We start from the raw sequence: 20,891 nt of genomic DNA, 5'->3' as shown, positions 1-20,891 counted from the left end.
AGGGTTACAAAAGAACACATACTTTAACTGGAGTATATGATATATATCCCTCTGTACTTAGCTTTCTTCATTCAGCAGCTTTTCTTAAAAGATGATTCCTTATTAACATTCTTTTAATGGCTTACATGTCCAATGTAAGAATGTCCATAAGTTTTAATTTTTTATACTAGAAACAATTCATATAAAAATATAAAATATTTAAATTTGTTTTTAATATATGTGAGAGTATGATAATAAGAAAAATTCCTTTTTTTTTTTTTTAAGATTTTATTTATTTATTTATTTGTCAGAGAGAGAGACCACGCACACAAACAGGGGAAGGGGCAGGCAGAGCAGGCAGAGGGAAAAGCAGGCTCCCCAATGAGCAGGGAGCCCGATGCAGGGCTCGATCCCAGGACCCTGGGATCATGACCTGAGCTGAAGACAGACGCTTAACCAACTGAGCCACCAGGCGTCCTAAGATAAATTCCTAGCAGTGGACTTACTGGGTCAAAAAAGGTTATTTATATCTTGGATGGTATTAGTGCTGCCAGTCTGTCTTTCCATAAACGGTGTTGTGATTATTGATATTCCCAGTCACCATTGCCAAATACTGTAGTATCAAACTTCTAAATTCCACACTGACTTTTTATTTTTAATTTTTAAATTTTGCAAATATCTTATTTCAGTGAAAGTTTCTCAGAATTTATCACTTATGATTGTGTTATATATTTTCCCACTTTTATGCCATATAATATTCAAACTAATATACTATAAGCGCATATGCTATCTATTATAATATTTTCTTGCTGTTATGGTAATACATTTTATTTGTAACTTAAGAAAATGTTTTTTGTTTGCAATGTCATATAGTTTCCACCTTAAAATCCTTAACTTTTTTGTATGTTAAAGTAGTTATGTTAAAATGTGCTGACTCAACTCTAGACGGGTCACATGTACAGGAAATAGATTCTCCCTCTGAAAGCATATGGGCCTTGTCCTTCTTGAAAGGGCAGGGGTTAGGAGACACAGAGTAGTAACCTTTTGACAACTTTATTTCTTCAACAAAAATCAGGTTGTTTAGATTTCTCTCCTTTGGAGTCAGTTCCAGTAAATTATGTTTTCAAGATATAATGGAATGAAGCACTCTACTCGTAACAGTAAACAATACAGAGATAAAATGCATATGAACAAATTTAAATAATATGCAGGGCTTATATGAAAAAAAGCTTTTTTTAAAAATCTGAAGGACATGATAGATGATTTAAACAAATTGAAAGACTGTGTTCTTGAGTAGGAAAACTCAAATTGTCCATTTTCTCTAAATTAACTTAGAATTTTAGCTCAATCCCCATAAAAATACCAAGACTTTTTTTTAAAAACCTAGACAAGTTTATTCTCTTGTTCTTATGAAAAAATAAATATATAAAATTTTCCAGAAACACTGTGAAAAAAATTTTGCAGTGAGAGTGTACCAGCCTTACTAGGCACTAAAACATTCTGTAAAGCTTCTGTAATTAGAATAGTTACTGGCACATGATTATGTAAACTAATGGAGCGGAGTAAAAATCCAAAATATATACAGAAGTTTTCCTTAATGCTCAAGGTCCCTGTCTTAGTCCATTCTGGTTGCTGTAACAAAAATACCATGAACTTAGGGGCACCTGAGTGGCTCATTCGGTTAAGCGTCTACCTTCGGCTCAGGTCATGATCCCAGGGTCCCGGGATCGAGCCCCACATCGGGCTCCCTGGTCTGCAGGAAGCCTGCTTCTCCCTCTCCCACTCCCCCTGCTTGTGTTCTCTCTCTCACTGTGTCTCTCTCTGTCAAATAAATAAAATCTTAAAAAAAAAAATCCAAAATATATACAGAAATTTTCCTTAACGCTCAATGTCCCTGTCTTAGTCCATTCTGGTTGCTGTAGGGGCTTAGGGGCACCTGAGTGGCTCAGTCGGTTAAGGGTCTGCCTTTGGCTTAGGTCGTGATCCTGGGGTCCTGGGATTGAGCCCCGCATTGGGCTTCTTGCTCAGCAAGGGAGCCTGCTTCTCTCCCTCTGCCCTTGCTCATGTGTGCTCTCTCTCTCGCTCACTCTATCTCTCAAATAAATAAATAAAATCTATAAAAAAAAAATACCATGAACTTAGTGGCTTATAAACAACAGAAATCTATTTCTCACAGTTATAGAGGCTGGGAGGTCCAAGATCATGGCACTGGCTAATTCCGGCGAAGGCCTGCTTTGTGGTTCATAGAAATGCCTTCTTCCTCCAGAGAGGAATCTTTTATAAGGGTACTAATTCCATTCATGAGGGCTTTGCCCTTATGACCTAATTACCTCCCAAAGACCTTCATTTCTAATACCATCACTTTTGGTTAGGATTTCAACATACAATTTTTGGAGGGACACAAATATTCAGATCGTAACAGTCACATATCAAATTAGTAGGGGAAACACAGACTGTTTAATAGCATGTTGGAACAGTTGGTTAGCCATCTGAACAGAAGTACAGTTGAAACCATACCTCTTAGTATGTACTATGATAAAAACAAACTTAATGAAACCATAAATGAACTAGAAGGAAATATATGAGGATGAAGTAGGGAAGAAGATGGGGAGGGTCAGTCTAATTATGATCAAAATTCAGAAGGAAGCCATAAAAGACATGACTGATGAGTTTTACAATAAGTAAAGAATTTCTACATTACAAAAATCACTGTAAGCTGAATCAAAAGACTAAAATATATGCTGAGAGAAACATTCCAAGTTATAGAGGTCTAATCTACTTAGCTTACAAAAAACTGTTATTTGGCAAGATTTATAAGAAAATTTCGATTAGAAATTTGATAAGAAAAAACTTAAGAACTGGAAAATAGAGAAAAGATATAAGTACATAGTTTACAAAAAAAGAACCGCAGATGGCTCTGCAACATAAGGAATGATGCTAAACCTCATAATAATGGAATTGCATGTTTTAACTAGACCAGTATATCATTATTTTGTACTTGCAAGATTGGCAAAAAGCCAAAAATTTCATTGTATGTTCCATAGGCTAGTCTCACCTGTAAAGCCATCAGCACTTAAAACATTGCTGGTTGGATTGTCCTATGGAAGATAATTTATTTGATTATGTCTACCATGATTACAAATATGTATATTCTCTCTGACACAGTGTTTTCACTTTTAGAAATATATTCTACAGATTTACTCATGAGTGAATGGGGTTGGGTATAAGGTTATTTATAGCTTTGATTATCATAGTAAAATTTCAGAAACTACCTAAATGTCCATCAGTAAAGAACTAGATCAGTGGGTTCTGGTATAGCCATAATATGGAATCCTATACAACTGTATGAGAGAAAGAAGTTCTGTAAATTGATACAGGAAGATCTCTACATTACATTGTTAAATACAAAAAGCAGTGTGTAGCGAGGGCAGTGGGTATGCTTCCATTTGTGTAGAAAGGGGAAGGAAAAAAATGTATTGTGTTATATTTGCATAGAAAGTCTCTTGAAGGATAAATAAGAAATAGTTTTTGGTGTGTAAACTATGTGACTATATTACCTAGTTGAAGAATAAAATAATTCTTGAACAATTTAATAAATTCTTAATTCTAGTTCTGTTTTTCTGACAGTAGCTTCCCATTACTCAGAATAAAATCCAAAAGTTCTATGTGATATGGCCCTTCTTAACCCCTCACCTCACCTCCAAGCAACCTTTTCTCACCCAGCTTAGCCACATTGGTGTTGCTTTGCCTGGTATTTTGTGCCTTGCCTTTAATATCGTCCATGGTCAGAAGACACTCCTCCAGATCTCTGCATGGCATGCTCCTTTATTGCCTTCAGTTCTGTGCTCACATGTGTCAGAAACATATTCACAGACCTATTTAAGATTCTGAAAAGATGTATCCCCTCTTCCCTGCTCTAACCTCTACTCTGATGCTTGATTTTTCTTTATAACACTACTATCTGACATTATTTTGTATTTGTTTATTCACTGGTCTTCTCCACAAGATGGTAAGCTTCATTAAGACAGGGACATGGTCTTGTTTGTGGCCGTATCCCATCACTCTGATCAGTGCCTGCTCTTAACTGTGAATATTTACAGGAGAAACTTGAAATCATTTCATATTTTGGGATAAGTACATAGGATTTAGACCATCAATAATGAAAGACTTAAGGCACTACAGTTTTCAATAATTTCACAGAATAGTATACCTCTTTGTACTTTGCTTAGTGTGTGTCCTTAGCAATTTGTTTTTGTTTTTTATTGACAAGCAGGTCTCACTATACTATCCTGGAAATAACATGCAATTCTTGATTTAGAAGTAATTGCTTTTTACCTGTTCCCAATATCATCTTAAACTTTGGTTCTTATTGCCTTCACCAATGGTAATGAGTATCATTTTAATTTATTTTTATTTTTTAAAGATTTTATTTATTTGAGAGACAGATATAGTGAGAGAGAGCACAAGCCGGGAGGAGAGGGAGAAGCAGGCTCCCTGCTGAACAGGAAGCCTGTTTCGGGGCTCTATCTAAGGACCCTGGGATTATGACCTGAGCTGAAGGCAGACGCTTAACCGGCTGAGCCACCCAGGTGCCCCAAGTATCATTTTTAAAACTTATATTTTGAAGTTCTGGAAGCCAATTTATTTTTATTATACCTGTATTGTTTAAATGAGTTGAATATTTAATTTTGGAAATGGAGGGGATATGACAAAATTCTACATCTAGGATTCCTTTATAAACATTTTTTAGTTGTATTGGATCAGGCTATCCTTCTTAAGTTAATTCCTGCCTTTCAAACTTGAGAAAGTTTATTTCTACTAAAATTTAGAATTACTAAGCCTAAATTACAGCATGCAGACAGTAAGGAAATTACAAACAGAATACTTCCCTATTAAATCTGTGGAAACTGCTTATTTCATATAAAACATCTCTTAATTTACATTGTTGCATCTGATTGTAGCAGAATATGGCCAAACATGCTATTGAGAATATGAAACAACTGGCTTAATCAGTAGAGTACAAGACTCTTGATCTTGGGGTCGTAGTTCAAGCCCCATGCTGGGCATAGAACTTATGTACCCCCCCTCAAAAAAAGAATTTAAAACAACCCATTGTAATGATACCTTCAGTTTCTTCAAATAGAAATTACTACCATTGTTGATCTGTAAAATTTTAAAATTTCGTGGTCTGTTCCTTGCCAGTAATGTCAAAATATATGAATAGAACTTAAAATACTAGACCTTCTCAGTAATACCTGTTTTTTTTATTACACCAGGTAGTTCTGGATGTTGGTTGTGGAACTGGAATTCTCTCTATGTTTGCAGCTAAAGCTGGGGCAAAGAAGGTTCTTGGAGTTGATCAGTCTGAAATACTTTACCAGGCAATGGATATCATAAGGTAGATGTATTTTAAGGCTTGACTTAAGATTATTTTTAAATATGATGATTTAACAGGTCTTCTTGTCTTTAATAGCTATCTAATGCAGACTCAAGATGTGTCTTTTAGTAAAAATTCATTCCAGAATAGTAAGATTTTAGGTTAGATTGAGCTAGGCATGTTTGAGCTATAAACAGTCTTTTCACAGTTCTCATTGATGAGAATTATTTTTATATAATTTCCTATCTTTCCAATTATGGCTATAAATATGCTAATTATAATACAAAATTAGAAGTCGTTGGCATATAGAGTAATATTGTTAGAAGACTCAACAAAACTAAATATTTATTTCAGTAATGTTTCCTTTAGCAAATAACAATCAGACTAAAGACTAAGGGTTATTTTTTTTCTTTTTTACAACACTAACCTTTGTGCCTCCTTCAAATTAAAATAAGTAAATTCCAAAATGACTACAAACAAAGCAGAGTGGATTTAGTTTATCCCCCCAAAATTAATTTTATTCTCTAAAAATATCTCCTCTCTGAGGAATTAAGTTAGGTTAATCAATCAAGGATTGACTTTACAATTGGCTTATGTTGTAGTAAGAAGGCCTTTTATTTGAACTACAGCTTACAGAACTAGATTTCTTTAGCTGTATACTTAACAAAGCACCTTAGACTTGGAATTTCGGAGTAATTTTGAGAGTAAATAATAGGAGCTTCTCAGCAATTCTCTCCCCCACAGCCTCCCCCCTGCTTTATTGAGATATAATTGACACATAACATTTTATAAGTTTAAGATATACAGTGTATTGCTTCGATACCTTTGTTTATTGTAAAATGACTACCACCGTAACATTAGTTAACACCTCCATTGTATCATGTAATTACCATTTTTGTGTTGAAAATATTTAAGATCTACTCTTTTAGCAACCTTCAAGTATATAAATACAATATTACTAACTATAATCACCTGCATACATTAAATCCCCAACAATAGGTCTTAAATGGTCCTCCCATTGGTACTTATGTTCTCTTCTTAAAATTGATTAATATTAATTATTTCTTAATAGTATTAAATTTAAATATAGTTGTGTAAGATGTTTAAACTTTTAGATATTATCGCATAATGTAGAAGTGTAGTGTTGTGCTTCAAAGTGCAAGGTTTGAGTCAGGATTGGTTTGAATCCTCACTCCTACTTACCAGTTATTTGAACTTCAGTGAAATTATATCTAATCTCTTTGACACCTGCTATTTCACTGTCGAAATAAAAATAATAATGAATACCTCATATGATTATGAGCAAGGTAAGTTACAAGTAAGATAAACGTATAAATTTCTTTGGCATATTGCTTGGCATGTAATAGATATTCAAAAGTTAGCTTCTAATATTATTAACAAGTACCAAATTAATGTTAATGAAAAAATTACATTGCTCTTGCTTAGATTTTTCATAGTTTTGGGTTTGTGGTTATTATTTTCATACTGGAGAAAATGGCGTATGCGTTGCATGTATATAGGCAGCTCTGTAATCTAGTGAAGTTTTTCCTAGTTCTTAGCATACCAGTAAGGACATCATCATCATTTTGGCATTTCCGTAAAGAGCACCCTCACTTGGTTGTGCATTGCCATCCAAATGAATATGAGAAACAGTGTTCTAAACAAGAGATTGTTTTAGAAGAATTATCAAAAACTTATTGTTGATAGGAAGATTACGATAAGATATTTCTACTTGAAGCCTAATCTTATAAAAGACCATGTACATTTATGTATTAATTTTCATTTTTGGTTTCTACAGAGTGAGACTAGCTGTGCTCTCATTTTAATTCCTTTATGGAAGAAAAAGATAGTGATAACACTCATTTTACTTTCTATTGTTTTGTTTTGTTTCACTTTATTTCACATGGAATTCCTAGTGCCTTTTTAGAAATATCTTTATACAATGATTATATTCACATTCATTGTATATAAAATTTAGTGCTGCAGTGTATGGAACTTTTACATAGGGCATTTATTGAGAATGACTTAGCACTTAGTTTTAGGTACTTCATTTTAATAATAAAAATTGCTAACATTAGTACTCTATTGAATTTCCTTTGAGGTAGATATAATTACAGTATATGATTATCCTTATATATATATTTTTTAAGATTTTATTTATTTATTTAACAGAGCACAAGAGAGGGAACACAAGCAGGGGGAGTGAGGGAGAAGCAGGCTTCCTGCGGAGCAGGAAGCCCGATGCAGGGCTCGATCCCAGGACCCTGGGATCATGACCTGAGCCAAAGGCAGATGCTTAACGACTGAGCCACCCGGGCGCCCCATGATTATCCTTTTTATAGAGATTAAGAAATTGTGGCAGAGATTAAGTAAATCTCCTTATTTGTAGTGGAGCCAGGATTAGATCCCAGGCAGCCTGACTCCATAGTTCATCCTCACAGCTAGTTTACTGCACTGTATCTCCGTTTGACTACTTACAGGGCATGTGTTAGTTGTATTCAGTAATTTGCTTTACTTAGAACCTATAGAGTTTGAAAATCAGACCTTTTTGCTTTAGATAAATTTTGTTTTGGATAAGCCAACATTAAACTGTTTCTTTGGAGATATTGTCCTTTGCCTACTTATATTGTGAAAAAGATAGTTATTTCCATAGTGTCTATAAGCATCTCTCCCTTGTCTTTTGTTTGAAATTTTGAAATTTATATTGTTGGGTAAAAGAACTTCTTTTCTTCTATTTATGAATGTCTCTAAAAGGATATGCAGGAAACAGTTTACTGTTAATATTCTCACAATTTACTGGCTCATTGTTCTACTGGTTGAGGAGGCAGCATAGCATTTCTCTCAGCATCTGGAATCGCATGACTTGATTTCTGGTTTTGTTTTTGATTAATTAGCTACATAATAATGGGAAAATTACTTCTTTAATGTCTGGTTTCTTCCTTTATAAAATGAGGTTGCTGGTGGTAACTATCTCATAAGATTGTTACAAGGATTGAATCCATTTATGGTCCTTTACAAAGTGGCTGGCATGTAATTGCTTACTAAATTTTATCTGTAATTGTAGTATTATTAATTAGTAGTAATAGTGGTATGTTTAGCTTGGTACCAGTGCCTCAAATAATATTTTATATTTTGTTGGTTATGTTTCTAAAATAATCGCTCATTGTAACTATCCCCCCAAAATATGGTGACTGTTTTCTGCATTTTTTTTTCAATTATTCATAGTCTCTGCTCTCTTATGCCATTAAACTTCAAGCTTTGGCCAGTTTTATTCTGTACTCACCCTTGAAATCTGCTCCCAACTTCTCTCTCTCTCTCTTTTTTTAAGATTTTCTTCTTCTTCTTCTTCTTCTTTTTTTTTTTTTTTTTTAGAGAGAGAGAGCTCATGCATCCATGGGGGGCGGTTGGGAAAGACGGAAGGAGAGTGAGAGACAATCTCAAGCAGACTGCATGCTGAGCACAGAGCCTGACCTGAGGCTGGATCTCATGACCCTGGGATCATGACCTGAGCCGAAGCCAAGAGTCAGACGCTCAACTGACTGAGCTACCTAGGCACCCCCTCTCAGCTTCTCTTGTACTTGTCTATTATTGTATATTGGAGCTTTCTAGAATTATCATCAGTCAGTGAAAACAACTCATCCAGTTAGCAGGCTGTGAGTTGTCTTTGCTCTTCTGAGGCTATTTTGTCAGAGATCTGTACATAGCAGAGTTTCTGTAAAATTCTGTAAGTTTACATCTGTAAAAAAGCACTTTAAATTCTAAGAGGGACACTCTTTTTTTTTTAATATTTTATTTATTTGACAGCGAGAGAGGGAACACAAGCAGGGGAGAGTGGGAAAGGGAGAAGCAGGTTCCCACGAAGTAGGGAACCTGATCCGGGGCTCGATCGCAGGACCCTGGGATCATGACCTGAGCCGAAGGCAGACGCTCAACCGACTGAGCCACCCAGGAGCCCCGAGGGACACTTTTAAAATGCATTTTTCATTACTTTTAAATATATTTAGTTTACAGTCCTTGAGTTACATTCAAAATATGATAAAATAATTTGTATTCCTTTATTTTAAAAAGATCTAATATTTCTAAAGAAATGAGTTTAGAATGGAGTAAATATTGATTTTAATGTAAACTGACATGTATATTAGAGCATATATGTATATGTCACATATAAATATATATTTTTTTGGCTTAAGAAGAAGGTCAGGCTTGCAGTTTTGAGGTTGCAGACATGAATAAAGTAGAATATAGGTTTTCAAAGGTGTTGTATTAGCAGGGGAAAATAGAACGCAAAGTGAAATATGGAAGGAATGCAAAATTGTTTCTTATTCATGCTGTTGTACTTCGAACTCTGAAGTGAATGATCATTTTTTTTTTAAAGAGATTTTATTTATTTATTTGACAGAGAGAGACACGGTGAGAGAGGGAACACAAGCAGGGGGAGTGGGAGAGGGAGAAGCAGGCTTCCCGCTGAGCAGGGAGCCTGATGCGGGGCTCGATCCCAGGACTCTGGGATCATGACCTGAGCCGAAGGCAGACACTTAACAACTGAGCCCCCCAGGCGCCCCATGAATAATCATTTTAGAAACATAAACTTACCTAAGGATAGCAAAGCTGTTGAATTGCCCGACAATTGTATATTGTATTCACCCTCAGGAAGCAGGGATATCTTCTGGTAATATTTTTACTGTTACTTGGGCTGCCTTTGGCTTCTCATTGACTCAGCCATGGAATAGCTCATTATTCAGACTTCTGCATGTTATTGCAGGGGAGCTTTCATGAGAAGGTTGATCCATCATTCAGCTACAAGGCAATACGTTCAGTCTCACTCTGACATTAAAGATGCAATCTTTTATATTGCCTGTATCTAGAATACTGTTAGAAATGAAACAAAAGCCTAGAGAATATTTGATATGTTGTCATGTTTATATAAGTGTCCTCTGGATTCTAGGACAGGAGCTATATTTTCTTAATCTTTTTATTCCAAACACCTAGCAAGGTGTCTGATTCATGGCAAATGCATAGTAAATGTCTTTGAGAAGAATGAACTTAACATAATGATTTTAAAGATAGTGGTAGCCCCTATATCAGATTTGGAACAAGATCACAAAATATACCAGGATAAATTCTTGAAATAAAGATGTTCCTTCGTATTTTGTTCCTAATTTAATAGAAATAACATAGAAGAGTGAGTTAAAGCTGCAGAGAATTTTGAACTGCTGATAAGGCTAAAATGGTAAAAAACATATTTGCTGCTCAAAACCCATAGAATTCTTATGAAGGTAATGCAGGTGATCAAGGCACTGTACAAGAAAATTAAATTCATTTCTTTTCCCACCCCACCAAACCCTTAGTTTCCCACCCACTCAGTGATCCTGTTTTGAAGGTCTCATGACTACCCAGTAGTCCAGTGGTTGACTGGGAAAACTCCTAAAACTCAATAGAAAGTTGTATTCACAGTTAAGATTTATTATAGCAGAAGACACAGTTCAGGGACAGCAAGAAAAAGATATCCATCAGTAAAGAGGTCATGTAGAGAGGCTCCCAAGTAATCCATTATTTGCAAGAGTCACACAAAATGTACTTTTCTCTCTAGCTGCAAGTTTCAGAGACACATGTAAGATGTCTCTGCCTGAGGAAGTTTGCTTGAGTCTTAAGAGTCCATAGTTCTCAAAGAGAGCTAGTCATACAGGCACCTGCTCTATGACCCGCCGCCCCCATGGTGTAAATGCATGTCAGACACCAGATACACATCAGGAATATTCATGTTTACTTTAAACATGCTGTCATCCTGGTTTATCCTGGTCCATGGCTTAGAGCATATAGAATAGCATCACTACACAATAATTATGTGAATGTTCAGGACTTTTGTTAGAGTTTGGTCAAGAATTATTGCCATGGTTACAGAGATAAGACCTGAGAGAACAGACCTGCATTGATGCTTTTTTCGCGGGTAAAAATTGAAAACCTGGGATTCAAACTTAACCTTTGCTTCTTTTTTACCAACATTCCTGTTGGAGATAATCCTGTTAACTGAGAATTCTTAATGTTTCTCAAATCCATTCCTTGTCTGTTATTGACGTGTCTTGAATCCATGTCTTAGTTCCCATTCTTACATTTCTCACCTGAATTCATACAGCTGCATGTAACCAGCTCTGTTATTTGTACGTTGCCTTTGCCTCCCAGTGGCTGTCATCTGTTCTCTCCAGGGCAGCCAGACTGATTTCCCTCCTCAATTCTCCTCCCCTTTAAGTAAAAAAGGGGAAAAGGATGTGTTTTGTGTTGGGAAGACATAAGAGATGATAAAGAAGAAACAAAAGATTACCTGTGATCCTAGTATGAGAGATCACTATCAGCATTTTGGTAAGACTTTTTAAAGCTTTAGGTCAGGAGATGAAATACATAAAAATGTGAGTTTTTCCAGAATTTCAGCTCTTCAAGGTTAGATAGGGATTTTTCTCTTTTTTTACCACCAGGAAAGGTAATGTGGCATATAGTAGGTATTCAATTTAAATACTTATTTAATCAGTGAATTTATAAATTAATGAATTTTCAAGACCCGGGACATCAAACAAAGCAAATCAACATCAAACCTGAAAGCCCATTTTCTCTGCTTGAATCCAGACAATTCTTTTCATCATTTGTTTTTTTTTTTAACGTATTAGAAGCTGAGTTACTGCTAATTTTAAACAATAAATGTTCTCAGTGTTAGTAATTCCACAACTACACACCTGTAAACACAAATGATACATTTGGGACGGAGGCAGTTCATTGTATTCGAGGAATACAAGCCTTATTCTGACTCCATGTCTGGGGCCTGCATTTGAAATGATCTGCCTGGTAGTATTTATTTTTCATGGGATATACTTACATCTACCATTTGTCTCAGATGGTTAAGAATCCTTGTTTTTAGGGGGCACCTGGGTAGCTCAGTCTGTTAAGTGTCTTCCTTTGGCTCAGGTCATGATCCCAGGGTCCTGGGATCAAGCCCCACGTCGGGCTCCCTGCTTGGTGGGGAGCCTGCTTCTCCCTTTCCCTCTGCAGCTCCCCCTGCTTGTGTTCTCTCTCTCTCTGTCAAATAAATAAATAAAATCTTTAAAAAAAAAATCCTTGTTTTTTTGTTTGCATTTATGAATAGAGGACTAGATTTTTTAATAAAGGTAGCTGGAATGTGTTTTGTTTCTGAGGGGAGTGGAGGGAACCCTCCCCTTCTTCCATTGATTTTTCAGTGTCTGTCACTTCTACCTTGTATACCTCTTAACCCCAGGGCTTGTGTTGTGAAGAATGGCCTCCACCTCCACTCTAATCTCTGCTGTATGCACCAAGCACTGGAGCCTTCTTGACAAGTTTGCCAATATAATTTAATCCCCCTTTTTCTCTCACTAAATTATCAGAATCTGCTTCTTTGATATCACCTTCTAAAATCTTTGCATTTATCAATTTACTGTTGTATTTTATATTGCTTTATTGTCATTTCATTGTGCTTTGAGGACAAAAGAGAAGTATCTGTGCTTGGGTGCCATAGTGAAATGAAAGCAAAGTACTATTATATAAACCTTATACATTTTTATATCAGGATATTCCCTCCCTACCCTCCCTTAGCACTTATGTATTCTTCTAGATGAATTTTGTCACAAACTTTAAATGCCACTTGCTTGATTACAGGTCTTCATTGCATGAACTTCTGTGATGCTTTATGCTGCTTTTATTTATCTCCCTACTAGACCATGTTCTTCTTTGGACCTACACCAGGTCTTTAATCTCAGTCACATTGGACAGAAGGACATTACACATTTGATCCTATGTTTCCCATTCTGAAAAATCCTGAAATGACTCTTTACTACCTTTAAATAAAATCTAGACTCTGTAGTATCACCTCTACCTCTCAACTTTGTCACTGTATACTTATTACTCTAATCATAGTAAACTATTTATAGTTCTTCACATTTGCCATTTCTCTTAACACACAGAGACACGTGCACACAGAGATGACCCTCCCTTACATATATGTGTATCTATCTATCTATATATATATGTAGATAGATATATAGATAGATATATATATGTCTTTGTGGGTGCTGTTTTCCTGGTTAAACTCAAATGTCCCTCACTTACTTAAGGGCTTTTTATATAAGGTCTGTGATACCCTATGCTGTTTACTCTTCTCTCTCCCTTAGACCATGTTCTTAAATGTATGGACTGTGTCTTTCATCTCTGTATGCCCAGTATAAGATAATTAATTATGCTGATGTTCCTGTATCATGAAATAAAAGTTAAATTGCTACTTTTATGATAGAACAACCAATACTTTCCCATCTTATTTCCTAACAAAATTTTCACTCAGAAAAATAGATGATTTCAGTACTTATTGGATTAGTTAAGAGACTTATTTAAATACTCTTCTTATTACAGTGTCATATTTCTATAGATTAAAGCTATGCTAGTTTCTGAGCAGGTGATTCTAGAGATAGAATTTTTGGCATGCTTTTATGCTAAAGAAAGGTTTAGTGAGTAGCCACTTGAGAAAAGTCAGTAAAAAGTATAGTTTTTTTCATGAATGGGAAATCAGGTGGTGGTTAGGATGAGCAGTCTCAAAAGAAAGAAGTTATCTGTGTGAATGATATCTGTGTTCAGCTGTTTAATACAGAATTACTGGGAATTATGGCCTTTGTCTTTTTTCTGTGTATTGCCTGAAATGTTAATCTTTTCTGTTATATTTATATTTGAACAAGTAATTACTGATGCAAGTAGGATTATGACTTGTAGCAGACAATAAACAGCCTGAGCAGATGGCCTCTTACAGAACACATCTTGTTTCAGCATTAGCAGTCTGAAGATATTTCTAGGCAATGGGAACATTTTACTCTTTTAAGAAGCTCACTTTTTGTTTCCTTTGAAGTGTTTGTAACCGTTAGAGCCTTAATAAATATTTCAGTAAATAGGGCACCTGGGTGGCTCAGTCGTTAAGTGTCTGCCTTCGGCTCAGGTCATGATCCCAGGGTCCTGGGATCGAGCTCCGCATCGGGCTCCCTGCTCCGCGGGAAGCCTGCTTCTCCCTCTCCCACTCCCCCTGCTTGTGTTCCTTCTCTTGCTAAGTCTCTCTCTCTGTCAAATAAAGTCTTTAAAATATGTATATATATGTATTTCAGTAAATAGTAAGCAACTGCAGCACTTTTATCAGAAAGAATTTTATTAAGTACTTATTTGAAAAAAAAACAAAATATGATAAAACATCCCTTTTTTTATTTTTGTATGAAATGTAACATATGTATTAAAAGAAGAAATAGAACATTACCACACGATAGATAGAATCCCACCCACCTCCATTTGCCCTTTTTCGGTCAGATGCTGCCCTTGCCTGATTGAGGAGCTACTGTCTTGACTTTGATAGTAATTACTTCTTTTGTGTGCTCTATACTTTAACCACTTACATCGCCATCCATCTAAGATAGTTTACTCAACTCTGATTTTTTTAAATAAACAAAATGATATATTATGCATTTTTTTTGTCTAGCTTGTTTTGCTCATTTTTTTTAGTGTTCATTCATGGTATGTATAACTGGAGTTCATTCATGTTTATTATTGTAAAGAATGCTATGGATGACTATATCACAATTTTCTGATCTGTTCCTGATGGACATTTTTTAGGTTTTCCAGGTTAGAGCTTTTATGAAAAATTTTCTTACAAACTTTTTGTACATAACAGTTCTGGTTGGTATTGTCTTATCTTTTCTGTTTTTTTCCAGTTGGTCTTATAGCACCTCATTGCAATTTAAATTTACATTTCTGTGATGACTAATGAGGCCAAGCACCTTTTTAGGTGATTATTGGCCATTTGAGTTTCCTTTTCTGTGAAATATCTGTTGATACCTTTTCTCAGATTTTCTTGAGTTGGATCTTCTCCTTTATTTGTAAATGATCTTTATATTTTTAAAATTTTAGTTGTGGGCGCCTGGGTGCCTCAGTCGTTAAGCGTCTGCCTTCAGCTCAGGTCATGATCCCTGGTTCCTGGGATCGAGCCCCGCATCGGGCTCCCCGCTCTGCGGGAAGCCTGCTTCTCCCTCTCCCACTCCCCCTGCTTGTGTTCCCTCTCTCACTGTGTCTCTCTCTGTCAAATAAATAAATAAAATCTTTAAAAAAAAATAAAATAAAATAAAATTTTAGTTGTTTATAGGTTTCATGTAATGCCGATGTCTTCTGTCATTCTTGGGTACCTTTTCATTTTCTTCATAGTGTCTTCTGATGTACTGAAATTCTCAGTTTCCACATAGCAAAATTCTTGTTTAAGGCTATTTGTGAGCTGAGTAAGAAACTTTATTGAGATATTCTCCTATATTCTGTTGTAAATGCTTTATAGTTTTGTTTTACATTTAGGCCTATAATCTCTTGGGCGTTGTGTTTGTATATGGAATAAAGTAGTGATTCAGTTTTATTCTTTTGTTTTTTGTTTTGTTTTTTTGTAATCTGTTTAAATGACCTAGTTGTCCCAGTCTCACTTAACTATAGAGACCATTCTTTCCTCTCCGCTTTGCAGTGTCATTCATCTTTGTCAAGAATCAAGCACCCATATATAAGGGCAGTATAACCTTTATACTGAAATTCTACTAAAGCAGTAGAACAGAAAATTACAGATTACTCATTCATGAACATACATGCAAAAATCTTAATCAAAATATTAGAAAACTAATTGAGCAATATATTGGAAGGTAAAGTTTATCCCAAGAATATAAGGTTGGTTAAGTATGAGAACATCAGCCAGAACAGTCTACTGAGATCATCTCAATAGATGCAGAAAAAATGGTTTGATAAAATTCCATATCCATTCAATGTATCAATGTATTACAGTGCTTAGCAAACTAGAGCTAAAAAGGAATGTCCTAACGTGATATATAGTATCTACAAAAAAAATACAAGCTCTATGGCCCATATCTTGATGAAGCATTGAAAGCATTTGCTTTAAGTTCAGGAACAGGACAGAGATACCTGCCATCACCTCTTCTGTTAACTCTGTAAAGGAGATCCCAGTACAGCAAGGCAATAAAAAGAAAGCTATGAGAACTGAAAATGAAAAAAGAAAACTATTCATATTCACTAATGGTATGTTTATAAATAAGGACTTCAGAAATAAACTATAGGGTGCCTGGGTGGCTCAGATGGTTAAGCGTCTGCCTTCGGCTCAGGTCATGATCCCAGGGTCTTGGGATCGAGTCCCGCATCGGGCTCCCTGCTCCTTGGGAGCCTGCTTCTCCCTCTGCCTGTCTCTCTCTCTGTCTCTCATGAATAAATAAATAAAATCTAAAAAAAAAATCCATATGAAATCAAATTTAAAAAAATAAACTATAAATAAATTATTCCAATAATAAAATTATCAAGATGCTGAATACAAATTAATATACAAAAATCAATTGTATTTCTATAAGGAACATGAAACAGACATTGGAAATTAAAATATGTCAAAGTATATTGTTAATATTTCTAACCTCCTGGATAATGCAAGGACATCAATTCACTTTTAATGGAAAATTCACCCATGGGTTGAATATCCCCCAGTAAAGGTTGTGCATATCACAAGTCAGCTGTTATAACTTCTTCTTAAAACATTTTCTGCAATAATTTCTGCTTAGAATAAGCCTGTAAAGACCCTAATGACCCTGCTAGGATATGAACCATCCTCTACAAACCTTGTTGCTAACTTTTCACTGTCTTCATTCCTCTTTTTCACACTGTTTTTCCAAAACCTTATAAACTGTCCTCAGTGAGCTGGTTTTTGTTTCCTCCATTTTTTCTTTTGTCGATCCCCCTTTCTTTTGTATGTCAGCAACATCATTTTACTTTCTTTTTTACTTTACATTTTACTTTATATTTACCATTCTTGGTAATTAAAGTAATCAGATACTACCTCTTGATTACATATTACAAGGTTGCATAAAATGCTCAAGAATGAGGAGTCACTGAATTCCACATCTATCATCATCTCTGTCAGTAGCATTCAATTATATTGTTATTGTAAAGCCAGTCTAAGTTTACTTGCACTCATAGCATTCCTTCTGCTTTAGAGGACTATCTGTGTGTTGGGAAGAAGGCAGAGCAGTTACCCTCATGGGGTAGGTATACTGTAGCCCAGCTCTTACTTACTGAGCAGTTTAGTTGCTGTACCACCTAGAAGTACCTGTTCACTGCAACATATGGATCTATCATCAACCCAAGTAATCCTTTCTACTCTGTTGTATATAAAATAAGTGATGCATCCTCCTGATTGTCCATGCCAATAATGATTCACTAGGCTTTTCTGGTACGTCTTTGTGAAATGCCCTATTTCTTTCACAAAATAGGCTCAGTACTCAGGAGTCCTCTGACTTTGTCCTCCATCTACCTGTATCATCTTTGGGATAACCCATAGCCTTAAGTTCATTACTTTCCTAGTGGATACTTAGTCTCCCCAAGTAGCCATATAAGCATAAGGAGGCCTTCCAGTGAGAAGAAAAACTGTTCTTACAGGTTTTTTTTTCTCTTGGTATTATCTCCTCCCTGAAAGGACTAGAATTTGTCAGACATGCTAGTAACAGCCAGAGAATAGAACTTTACACTGTCTTCCCCTCTGCCTACGAATCCCTGCCAGGCCAGTGGCCAGTTTCTCCGAGTCTGAGTTTTCCCATTTCATACCAAAGATGTCTTGGTAACCATCTGAGGATTAGATCCTTCTATTTTTTTTAGCCCCCTCCTTTTCCTGGTTTAAAAAGTACCCTGAGCCTTTGTGATTCATGGATCTGTATGAGAGTTCTCCTAATAGCACTACCCTGAGCTAACATATTTTCCAATAGATTCACACAAACCTTATTACCCAGAGATATTACCCAGTATTAAACTTCATTAATAATTTCAAAGATATTAGCAATCAAGAGACTCATAGTAGGGAACAATCTGGTACATGGAGAGGGGCTCCTTACTTAGAAATCATGTCTACACTGGGTGAGAGAGTACATGCCTGACGTAGAGAAGGAAAGACCAAAGCATCTGCCTTTAACGTCCCAGACTTCTCTGTAATTAGGACCTCTTGGTTGCCTGTATTTTTGAAATTGTAAAGCTTGACCCTGATTAGAATCTGTGGTTCATGATCCTTTGTATTCACTCACCCATAAGTCCATCCTTTCTTATTCCTTCATATTTCACTATCTCAGATCATTTTCCTTCTTCCTGAACTATTTCTTTAACATTTTCTGCTCTTATGGCTGTAGCCAAACAAAATCAAAATGGTGCTGGTTTGCTCAAAATAAAATCTGCTTCTGTTTTGGAGATATTTTTCTCTGCATGGCGATTCTGGGTTGGTGTGAAAATGCTCTAGTATAGAAGTCCATAAACTTCAGCCATGGACCAGCCACCTGTTTTGTAAATAAAGTTAGGACAAGCCATGCCCTTTTGTTTACATATTGTCTATTGCTGCTTTTATCCAACAATAAAACTTGAATAGTTGCAGCAGAAACCATATGGCCTGGAAGTCTAAAATACTTATGATTTGAGAATTTAATAAAAAGTTTTCCCACCTCTGCTCTTGTTCATTGGTATTATCATCCTGTTACCTTCTGGCTTCTGTTGTTGCTATTAAGAAGTCATGTGTCAGAGAACTTATTTTTTTGGAGGGATGAGGGACGCCTGGGTGGCTCAGTCAGTTCAGTGTCTGCCTTCAGCTCAGGTCATGATGCCAGGGTCCTGGGATTGAGTCCCGCATCAGGCTCCTTGCTCAGCGGGGAGCCTGCTTCTCCCTCTGCCTGCCGCTCCCCCTGCTTGTGCTCTCACACTCTCTCACTCTCTCTGGCAAATAAATAAATAAAATCTTTTAAAAAAAGAGAGAAAGGATGAGAATTTTCTACAACTGACAAAAAGCATTAAGCCATAGATGAATCCAAAGAATCTAAGACTAATTTCTTTTAAATCCATGCATTACAGTACAACTTCAATAAATCAAAAACAAAGACAAAATCTTCAAAGAGTACACAAAGAAGGTGTCCCTCATCCTTTATTTCTTCAAGGATTTTTATTTGTTCTCTTTCTGTGACGTCATTTATTTCTGTTCTAGATCTTCTCACTGTATAGTCTTAGCTATGTTTCTGTAGTGCTCTAAAGCAAGTGCTGGCAAGCCTGTTGTGTAAATGGCCGGATAGTAAATATTTTAAAGTTTGTTTGTCACTTGTGCTGCAGTTAAATAGCACACTTCTAAATAACCAGCCCGTGGTTCAAAGAAGAAATAACAAGAGAAAGAATTTATAAAATATTTTGAACTGCATTAAAAGCACAGTGTATCGGGCGCCTGGGTGGCTCAGATGGTTAAGCATCTGCCTTCGGCTCAGGTCATGATCCCAGGGCCCTGGGATCAAGTCCCACATTGGGCTCCCTGCTCCTTAGGAGCCTGCTTCTCCCTCTACCTCTCTCTTTCTCTCTCTGTCTTTCATGAATAAATAAATAAAATCTTTAAAAAAAAAAAAGCACAGTGTATCAGAATTTGTGGGATACAGCTAAAGCCATACTCGAGGAAATTTAAAGTTTTAAATGCTTATATTAGAAAAGAAGAAACATTTAAAATCCGTGATCTAAGCTTCCATCTTAAGATATGGCAGAGAAAGAAGAGTGAAATATACCCAAGAAAGAAAGTAAAGATCAGAGATCGGTGCAATACAAAACAAAACAATAGAGAAAATTAATGAAAATGAAATTTATTTAAAGAAGATAACATTAATAAACCTCTAACTAGAATTATCGAGAAGAAAAGAGAAGATACAAATTATCAATATTAGGATTGAAGATGGGAACATCACTATAGATCCTCTAGACAAAGGATAATGAAGGAATATTACAGACACCTTTATGTCAATAAATAATGACAGTTTAGGTAAAATGGAAAAATACTCTGAAAAATGAAAGTTATCAAAATTGATTCAAGAAGAACTAGAAAATCTGAATATACCTAGATCTAGTAAATAAAATGAGTTGGTGGGTGCCTGGGTGGCTCACTGTGTTAAGCATCTGCCTTTGGCTCAGGTCATGATCCCAGGGTCCTGGGATCAAGCCCTGTATCAGGCTCCCTGCTCAGCAGGGAGCTTGCTTCTCCCTCTCCCCCTACTTGGGCTCTCTCTCTCTCGCTCTCTCAAATAAATAAAATCTTAAATAAATAAATAAAATGAGTTGGTAATTACAGTCCTTCCCACAAATTAAACTGCAGGCCCAAATAGCAAATTTCTTATAACGTTTAATGAAGAAGTAATACTAAACTCTTGGAGGTGGACAGAACCCTTCACAACATAATTTATGAGGCTGATATTACAGTAATACTAAAGTCAAACAGATATTCCAAGAAAATAAACTACAGACCAGTATCCCTATGAACGCAGATGAACATCCCTATGAACATAAAATTTAAGATTTTATTTATTTATTTGCCGGAGAGAGAGCGTGGGAGAGAGCACGAGAGTACAAGCAGGGGGGAGTGGCAGGCAGAGGGAGAAGCAGGCTCCCTGCTGAGCAAGGAACCAGATGTGGGACTCAATTC

The 20,891-nt window shown here is 36.0% G+C and overlaps 1 protein-coding gene across 6 annotated transcripts in view; it reads left to right on the top strand.

Moving 5' to 3' along the window:
- Window positions 1–20,891, top strand: part of PRMT3 (protein arginine methyltransferase 3) — a 141,755-nt gene that overhangs the window by 20,989 nt on the left and 99,875 nt on the right. For all 6 annotated transcript variants that reach the window (XR_012381862.1, XM_073904852.1, XM_025878546.2 and 3 more), the window contains one exon: window positions 5,256–5,377. Coding sequence is in view for 5 of the 6 variants with exons in the window: in XM_073904852.1 (XP_073760953.1) it covers window positions 5,256–5,377 (122 nt within the window). In the remaining variant the exon portion in view is untranslated. The remainder of the gene's footprint in view (window positions 1–5,255; window positions 5,378–20,891) is intronic.

The sequence above is a fragment of the Callorhinus ursinus genome, unplaced genomic scaffold, assembly GCF_003265705.2.
Source record: "Callorhinus ursinus isolate GAN/ISIS: 27379988/994484 unplaced genomic scaffold, GSC_fseal_2.0 scaffold21, whole genome shotgun sequence".
In the NCBI taxonomy this organism is placed as follows: Eukaryota; Metazoa; Chordata; class Mammalia; order Carnivora; family Otariidae; genus Callorhinus; species Callorhinus ursinus.
This window is presented reverse-complemented; position numbering and strand designations above follow the sequence as displayed.